The 9,558-nt window shown below is 37.6% G+C and overlaps 1 protein-coding gene across 4 annotated transcripts in view; it reads right to left on the bottom strand.

Moving 5' to 3' along the window:
- Positions 1–3,014: 3,014 nt before the first annotated feature.
- Positions 3,015–9,558, bottom strand: part of LOC126092363 (vesicle transport through interaction with t-SNAREs homolog 1B) — a 38,489-nt gene continuing 31,945 nt past the window's right edge. For 2 of the 4 annotated variants that reach the window (XM_049907906.1, XM_049907905.1), the window contains 2 exons: positions 4,601–4,758; positions 3,015–4,486 (listed from right to left, as the gene is read on the bottom strand). In XM_049907906.1, coding sequence (XP_049763863.1) covers positions 4,247–4,486; positions 4,601–4,758 — 398 coding nt within the window. In that variant the 3' untranslated portion in view covers positions 3,015–4,246. Of the gene's footprint in view, positions 4,759–6,274; positions 7,393–9,558 lie in introns of those variants that run through there. The other 2 variants (XM_049907908.1, XM_049907907.1) reach the window with 2 other exon arrangements.

Raw genomic sequence — 9,558 nt, 5'->3', positions numbered from 1 at the left:
TTCTTGAAGGAACTGGTTAACTCTTATAGTTAGTGGCTGTACAATTATTTTGGAGACTGTTTTTAACACTTTTTTGGTATACCATCCCACCCTGATGATGTTTTACTTTTTAGTGATAGTACCACATTTCCTGTATCTTTTACAGTAGTTTTTGTAAATGTACTGAAAAATTCACCATCAAGTTGCTCACTGTTGAAGAAATTTACCGTGTCTGGATACTCTGCTACATTGACATTAGATTTGTTTACATTTATAAAGAATTCATTAAACAATTCAGAAATCTGAGCAGGATTTACAATAGTTTTATCCTCTATATTGATTTCAGAAATATCATGGCCTCTACCTGTGGCATCTGTTTCAGTTTTGATCATTGAGCATAATGCCTTTGATTTGTTTCCACTATCCAATATAAATCTATTGTTTGCCAGTTCTTTGGCTGCCTTTACAACTTTTTTAAAAATAGTTTTGTAATCTTTTACATAGGTAACAAAATCAGGACTTTTGTTAAGTTTTGGTTCCCTTTATCATTTAGTTACAATATAGCAAGTCAGCAACTGGAAGCAGTTAATTCCATAAATTATCTGGGAGTAGGCATTAGGAGTGATTTAAAATGGAATGACCATATAAAATTAATCATCCGTAAAGCAGATGCCAGACTGAGATTCATTGGAATAATCCTAAGGAAATGCAGTCTGAAAACAAAGGAAGTAGGTTCCAGTACACTTGTTCGACCTCTGCTTGAATACTGCTCACTGGTGTGGTATCCGTACCAGACAGGGTTGATAGAAGAAACAGAGAAGATCCAACGGAGAGCAGCGCACTTCGTTACAGAATTATTTAGTAATCGTGAAAGTGTTACAGAGATGATAAACTCCAGTGGAAGACACTGCAAGAGGGACGCTCAATAGCTTAGTATGGGCTTTTGCTGACGTTTTGAGAACATACCTTAACCGAGGAGTCAAGCAGTATATTGCACCCTCATATGTATATCTCGCGAAGAGACCATGAGGATAAAATCAAAGAGATTAGAGCCCCCACACAGGCATACCAACAATCTTTCTTTCCACAAACAATACAAGACTGGAATAGAAGGGAGAATCGATAGAGGTATTCAAGGTACCCTCCGCCACACACCATCAGGTGGCTTGCGGAGTATGGATGTGGATGTGGATGTAGATGTAGATACGTAGCAGTCTTTTTCTTGCACTTGGGGTTTTTATACCTTCAGTAATCCACTTTATTTCCTATTTTTTATTATGTACAGTAAGGGGGAAAGTTTCATTAAATACATGCAGGAATTTTTCCAAGAAAGCAGCAAAATTTCAGAGCATGAAATACTATGATCTATAGATCACTCCACCTTATTTAATCTACGATAGAATAAGTTTATATTTTCTTTGCTGAGCTGGCATTTGATGTAGGTTTGTTTCGAGCAAGGTTATATTGTTTTTGGTAACTCCATAAACAAAGTGCAATTATCAGAAAGTCCTAAATCTAAACAAAACTTATTTGCCTCATTATAAGTGTAACTGGTTAAAATATCATCTATACAGGTTGCAGACACTTCATTTACTTGAGTGAAATTTGCACTGAAACTCAATGTTTGAATCATATCAATGAATTTTGTTGAGCTATTGGCTTTACTAACTTGATCTGGTTTCTTTTAGAAGTTTTTGCAACAGACACTGGAATTTCGACAATAATGTCTCGTTATTTCTGCGCCCAGAATTCTGTACACACATAAAATTACAATATATTGCCCTAACTCTACGCAGCAGCTTTAAAATATACATTTTTCATTAAGGGAATCGAAATTGAGTCTTGCTGTATATTCCATTGAGCTTTCCACTGGTATGCACGATCCTCCTCAAGTTACATTACATTTACAAAAGCTGCTGGCAACATAAAGTTATCAAGGTTATTTAAGATATTGATATTATCCTTCGCAAGCCAGTTTTCATTCAAGAATACAATCCTGATATTTGGTATTTCTGACAAAATGATTTGTAAGTCGTTAAGTTTTGTTTCTCTGCCATTTGTGTAATTTGAACTTAACCCATTTATGTTCAAGTCCATTATGAATGTATTGTTACTTTTTGAATATTCCTAATGGCATCTGGTTTGAAACGCTGTTTGTGTATTTTTGTTTCAACTTCATTATCAGTTTTTAACACCCCTCCCCCCCCCCCCCCATCTCTGCATACTAGATTCCCTTGTTAAGTATGATCTTACATATATCACTATACATATGGAGATGCTTCATGAACTCAAATGGCAATCCCTCAATCAAAGATACTCTTTTTGCTAAATACTATTGAGAAAGTTTAGATAACTGGCATTTGCAACTGAGTGCAGAATTATTCTACTGCATCTAACATATATTTTGTGAAAAGAATTAGGGCTCATATGGAGGCATATAGACATAGTGGCACAAGATACTCTCCATCATGCAACATACAGTGTGCTGTGGAGTATGGATGTAGACAGGTCTTGCATCTAAGTCAATTGCAGGGATAGGACACAAAGGATTGGGATCAGGGGTGGAGTATGGATGAACAAGAATATTGTGTAGGTTGGATGGATGGTGGACTACTGCTGTGGGAGGGCTGATGAAAATAGTGGAAAGGATATTCGTTTCAGGCCATGATGGACTGGAAGGTAATTGTGATCTGTGAAAGCCTCAGTGAGATCCTTGGGGTATTTGGAGGAGGACTGCTTGTAAGTACAGATGCAACACAGGTCACTAGGCTGTAAGGAAGGGACATCTTGGTGTGGAACAGGTGGCAGCTGTTGAAGTGAGGTACTGTTGGTGGTTAGTAGATTTGATGATGACGGAGGTACTGATGTAACCATCCTTGAAGTGGAAATCGACATTGAGGAACAACAGGTGAAGTGAATGGGGGAGGAATAATTATTATGTCATCAGTGATCTGTACCCGGCATGAGGTTTGGGATTCTGAGTGGTTAGAAAGAATTCAACTTTTTCCAAAATTTTATTTTATAGTTAACACATTCACATAATCAAAGAACATAACAAAACAAATTCCGTTTATAAAAAATCATATACTCTACAACACATTCACATTTCAGTCTTTGTACAAAAATCTGTAAGAAATTGGCAATTGAATAATTTTTTAGTTGACATTTGGGTAGAATTCACATTACAGTTCTTCTGAGGAAGAATACATATTTCTCATAATTATTAATCTGTTGTAGTTCGTGCAGTCATTTCCCATTTTGAGAATATGTAAAACACTGTATGTCCTTTTTATTAATTGACAGCTTTTTTCATTTTCAGGTAAGGTTCTTCACCTGGATGTAGAAGGCACATCAGTGTTATTGTGTTGGACGATGTCCTTTGGTTAGTTGGTCATTTTTTTCTCATGGACAACCATACATTGTTTGCATTACTGCAAACAATTTTATGTGCTTTGGTGACAGTAAGACTGCAGGTGGTACACAGTGGAGAATCTGAAAGTATGATTGGAGTACAGTCCTGAGTTTGTTGTGATTTCTTTATTAACACTGCAGTACCACTTAACCCTTATACTGGTCGGTAACAGCAGGTTGCGAATATTCTTACAGATTTTGTGCCAGTTGTCTTTTGTTTTATGACATTCCTGCTTCTACTTTGCATCAAGCTTTTGTTCACATTTTTCAATTTGATCATAAGGTTCTCAGTTCTCATTTGAGTGTAACTATATTTTATGAGGAAATGTTTCAGATGGTATAATTCATTTGGGATATTGTGGACATTACTGGGGGCTGCGCTATTTCATTTAACAGAGAAGCCACTATGTTATTTGGTGACTTCTTCCACTGTCTGAATGTTTTACAAATGTACATTGTGTCCACTTCATTGTACACATCTGTAAGATTTAAAACTGCCATTGTCTGCAGTCAATTTCAGCATTTCAGATTTCACTTTAAAGATATGTCTGCAGCTGGTGAAGGGACCCAGAGCAGATGATATACTTTTGGCAGGTGCAGGACTTGTTGCCAATTTATTTCAGATGTTATGTAGATGTTTTCCCAAATCCACTCTCTGTACTTCATATTTTTCTGTAATTTTCATATTCGTAATATCCTGAATTTTGTCTTTGGGTGAGAGCTTCTAATCCACAACCAGTATTCATTATTCCAGACTTATTTCTGTTAATTTAGCACTTGATGCTAGTTCTTACTCGTTTATTATCTGCAGCGTTTTTGTATTTCACTGGCACCCATTACCAGAAACCCAATGTCGTCAAAATACAATACTCTGAGCCCGTATTGTTAACCCTTGGATGTTATGATTTAGGCTCAAAATGTGAAGCTCTACTATCGCAGTGGTGAAGAGTGCCATGGACATCAGGCATCCATGCCTTACTGAGCTGCCGATTTTGAATGGACTGCTGGACTGACCATTTACAGTAATTCTGGATATGGCATTTTGTAGGAACTTCTTTATGATGATGAAATCTTGACAGTTCTTAGCCCATGTATTCTGGAAGAGGTAGGAGTGGTTTACTCTTTTGAATGCGTTTCAAAATCCAGCAATATAATTCACATTTTATTTTACAAGCTTATCAGTTGATATTATATCCCTATAGTCACTTACTTTTTGGTAGATGACTCCATCTGTGCTCACACTCAACTGATATGGTGTAGTTATGGTGTTCATTACTGAATTTAGTCTTTGGATTGCCCATGAATACGCCAGAGAATGGTGCCAGTGGGTGTCAATTGCTGTACCATGGATTTGTTTGTAGGTAATGCCTTAAAAGGAGACATAATTATAAATGAGAATATAGTTGGTCATTGTGATCAGGAAGGAGATTGTACATCTGGAATCAGTCAGGTAAAGGGAAAGGTAATGTTCAATAGTGGCAAGGCCATGAGCATTGGTGCTATTAGAGTTGAGGGAGGTGACATTAACAGTGATGACCAAGGCACAGGCTGATAAAGGAATTGGAACTGTGGAGAGACAGTAGAGGCAATAATTGGTGTCTTTTATATACGACGGTTTGGTTACAGACACTAGACTGAATGTGTTGGTCTACAAGGGAGGAGATTCCCTCTAGGGGAGCGTAGTAATCACACACATTGTGGCATCCTGTGTGGTTGTATTTATGTACATCAGGATACAGACAGAAAGTAGGAGTGTGGGGAGTGGTGCAGGTTAAGTAAGAAGTTCTGGCATGGACCTAAGGACTTGAGGGACTGGAGATCCTGCTGGATTTCTGGACTGTGGTCACTTTGGCAGTGCTTGTATGTGGTTGGATCTGACAGCCAGTGGAGTCCTTCATGTGGTTTGTAACCACATTGGTGGAGCCTTTGTCAGCAGATAGGATTGTAAGGTTAGTACCTATTTTTGGGTGTGGATTGCAGTTCTTTCTGTGGATGAGAGGTTGATTTCCAATTTAAGGAATTTGGGAAATGGTCAGCCAAGATTCAAGGTTAGGAAATTCTGAGAAGTTAACAAGGGATGATTTGGCAAGCAGTGGGACTGGACCATGATTAAATGGAGGATTAAACTGAGACAGGCAGGGTTCAGTATTGGTTATGGATTTAGTCTGATAGACAGGATTAGTGATTACACAGTGTTTCGACTGTACGGATGAGAAAAAGGTGGGAAGTTCAACAACTGTAACTGAATTTGAGTTGCATTGGAGGTCTGTTTATGCTCTGGATTCTGCAATGTGTCAGGAGGGAGTTCCTGAGGGTGATAAGATAAAAATGACAGAATATCTGAGTAGGCGCAAATGGATAAACTTCGTAAGGATTGTTCAACAAATCTTAGATCAGTAGGTGCCAAGCAAGGTTTCACGGGATGGGAGAGACCTGCTGTGAAAAAGTTACTACAAAAGCTTCATCATACGTTTTGACATCTGATCTGACTAAAACCCACAAGTTTTGGTCTTAAATAAAGTCAGTAAATGGATGAAAATCAACTTTTCAGTCACTCACAAATCATACTAACACCATATCTGATATTATTGAATTTAATCTTCTGAAACAGTTTCACTGATTAAGGTGGTAATATGGTTCCACTTCTCAATCACCGTATGCTGACATAGTAGATACTGATGTAAGGGAGTGTAAAACAGGAAAGCAATAACAGCTTAATAGCAGAAAGACATTCGGACTGGACAAGATATGTGTGCCATTCTGCAGAGAGTGTGCACATAGCTTGCTCCAATTCTAGCAGTAGTTTGTTTTAGGATTTCATTATTACACCTCGAGCTGCTGTTAAATTCTGTATTTAAAAACTAGTTTCAGTTGACAGACCATCATATTATGTGAATATAAAATCACTAAAGTCAGATAACAACACTATGAGTTTGTCACTGTTGTCACATTGTAATATAAATTACACTGTCAACACACTAACTGTACTAGGCAGTAAGTGATATGCATCTGTTCACAGATTTAACACTAACTGCTAACGCAACATAAAAGACTGCACTACCTAGCACAGTTTACATGCTGACAATGTAATTATCCACAGTTGGAATAAGAGTTGTATGACACTAACAAAAGTTGGAAGATGTGTGTCTACATCTGAAAGATGACATCTATCCAAATTTTGCATCAGTTGCATAAGAGTGGTGCTAGTAGTGCCACTATGTGAGGATGCAAATCAGGTTGCTTTAAATACACACTGTAATGGTAGTGAACATTAGTTACCTTTTATATTGAATGCGGTGAATGTCTATAACTTAAAAACTAATTCAATTTTTCCAAATATGCCTATTTTGTAGCACACATCTTCCTGAATAGTTTGATATATTAAACATATATATTAGAGAGATTTTTAGGTCTTAAAACAGTGTGTTTTAGGCACCTAAAATAGGCTCTAATAAAAATGATGCAGAGAAAATAAAAATTAATTAAAATACACAGTGTTGACAGTATGAACATCTTATTAGTCATTAAAACAAGGAGAATGAATATTTACACAGTTACAGAGCACAGCAATCTAAAACAATGTTGAACATAATTCCAAATATTTTTGAGTTCTGCAAGATAAAGATCTCCATAAAAAAGATGTAGCAATGGTTTAATTAATACATTCATAGTTTCACATATTCTGATCATAGTTGGCTTCACAATAAATAACCAAAATCTTTTCTAGGTTTTCTAGTGAAAAACTGGGGCGCTTGTCAATCAGAATCAATTTATACGCTGAAAAAGAACATTCTACATCAACAGATGTGACAGGGGCGTACCTCATTTTCGGCACATGTTGGACAGGAATGCTGCAGTCAGGAGTGCTGGATTTTCCACTAAGTATGTCAGCAGCTGCACACAACTCCTTCAGGCCAGTGTTCTTCTGCAAAACCGTTTGCATTTTTGCCCGTACTTTTTCCCCTACTTCACCTGGCGCTTCATTAATTTTCATTTTGACTTCTGCAAGAAAAGAAATATTGTCGTAGATAGGTCTCCCTGAGCCTTCTAATTGTGAAATTATTCTTGCCATAAATGTGTAGTGGACCCTAATGTAAGATAAGTCCCGTTTTAAAGAAGAATCTTTGAGTAACTCCATTGCTGCAGTTATGGATGCAGCATCCTCCGGTATATTTTCAACCACCTTCTGGACAACTGAGAGATGTGTGCTATAGTATTCTGCTGCTATCAGCCACGTGCCCCAGCGGGTGACAACAGGGGCAATGGGACATCTGGAAACTGTTCTCTGAATGCCTGTATTCTTGATGGTGCCTTAACAAAAATTTTCTTCACCATAGATATTACTTTATTTACTATAGGAAATTGTAGCCTTACTTGCTCTGTTATGCGGTTGATCCCATGCACTACACAAGTTACATGCAGCATCAATGGGTAGAATACTTTTAATAGTTGAAACGCTGCTATCATATATGCAGCAGCATCAGTGATTGCCAGAAGCACCTTATTCTCATCCACTCCGTTTGGGTATAGCACCTTAAGCCCATTATAAACAAACTGTGCTATTGTGTGTTGGTTAGTTTTTGCAAGCTGTTCTGAGTAAATCAAATGAGTCCTGGATGGAGCATCTGGATCTAGCTTGCTAATAATCAGGTTTGCAATGTAACGGCCAAGACTGTCACGAGTTTCATCCACAGAAATCCATATACAAGATTCTCCAACATCATCTCGGATTCTGTGCAATGCAGCATTGTAAGATGAATCCACATAATTCTTACGTAAAGTTGACTTTGCAGGAATAGACTGATGGCAGTACTTCTCAAGAAAACCTCTGAAAATAGGGTTTTCTAGTTTCCGAAAGGGGATGTTTGGTGCCACAAATCACTGCAGAACTTTTTTAGCTTTATTTGCAATTCCATCTGCATGCTGAGTTCAGTGAGATTTCTTAACACTTGAAAACTAATACGAGAGAAAAGGCAAATGCAGTTTAGAATTGCATATAAAGAGTATTTTGTATTACTAAAGGATAGCGATAAAAAAGAATCCTAAGTGACAGGAAAATAAGAAGTCTAAGAAAAACATCAACTAACCTGCTTGTTGCATGCTTGGCAGAAAATAATTTTCCCATCTGTTGTATAATGCGGAAAATCTTGCAGCCACTGCCTTATGAGTAGACTTTGAACTAGCTGTTTTCGGCATGGTGTAGTATTCTCACACAGAAACTAGAATTTCTTTTGCACTTAGAATGTCAGTAACACTTAACACGTCGGTCGCTACACAATGTACTGATTTGTTTTCGCTGGGAAAAAGTGAACAATGACCTGAGTCCCCCCCCCACTGTGGTACATGGGAGCGGTAGGGGAAGTACCGTACTCGTTGCTGCACATATGGCACCTGACAGACGGCCACCCCTTCTGAACAAGCGAATGGAATCTACTGGTGCTTCAGATGAAAACATCTCACTACTGGCAAATTATTTTTCAAACCAGAAAATTCACGTATAATACCTTTCACAAAACAGAGTAGTTTGATAGGACTGCCTGTAGACAGCAGCGAGAAAATGCACGAAGAGCAGTAATTTAGCTATAGAGGGTGCCTACGATTAACATTGTGATTTTTTAATCCATGCTCAGCTTAAGGCCTATGAAACCATTTCTTTGCGAAAATACACAGCTGGCCAGTATCCTATGAACGAAATATTTTCAAATATAACATTTAGTACTCCCACATTCGATTCTAATGCGTAACTCAAATCTCTGACTGGTTCCCATTCGTTCACCGAAGTTAAGCACTGTCGCGCTCGGCGCATACTTGGATGGATAACCATTCAACCGTGCCGAGTGCTGTTGGTAGTAAGGCAAGCAAAGGAAATGTAAACAGTCTGTAACGACCTTCACCTTCAACGAGACGTAAAACCCTAAGTTTACTTTCTTTTTCTAATCTTTAAAAACACAAGAACTCTGTCAGATTAACGAAATAGTTACTTTTAGGATTTTGATGCCGAAATAGGCAAAATTAGGCATCAATGTTGAAATACGCAATTTTAGGTCCTATAGAACTAACTGTATTCAGTTTATTTAGTCATGAAACACATAAGTACCAACTTATATGTAAATTGGAGCTTAGGAAAAAAAATAGATTTTAACCTAAAGATCCGTGATCTATTTTTTA

The sequence above is a fragment of the Schistocerca cancellata genome, chromosome 7 (assembly GCF_023864275.1).
Source record: "Schistocerca cancellata isolate TAMUIC-IGC-003103 chromosome 7, iqSchCanc2.1, whole genome shotgun sequence".
Taxonomy (NCBI): Eukaryota; Metazoa; Arthropoda; class Insecta; order Orthoptera; family Acrididae; genus Schistocerca; species Schistocerca cancellata.
This window is presented reverse-complemented; position numbering and strand designations above follow the sequence as displayed.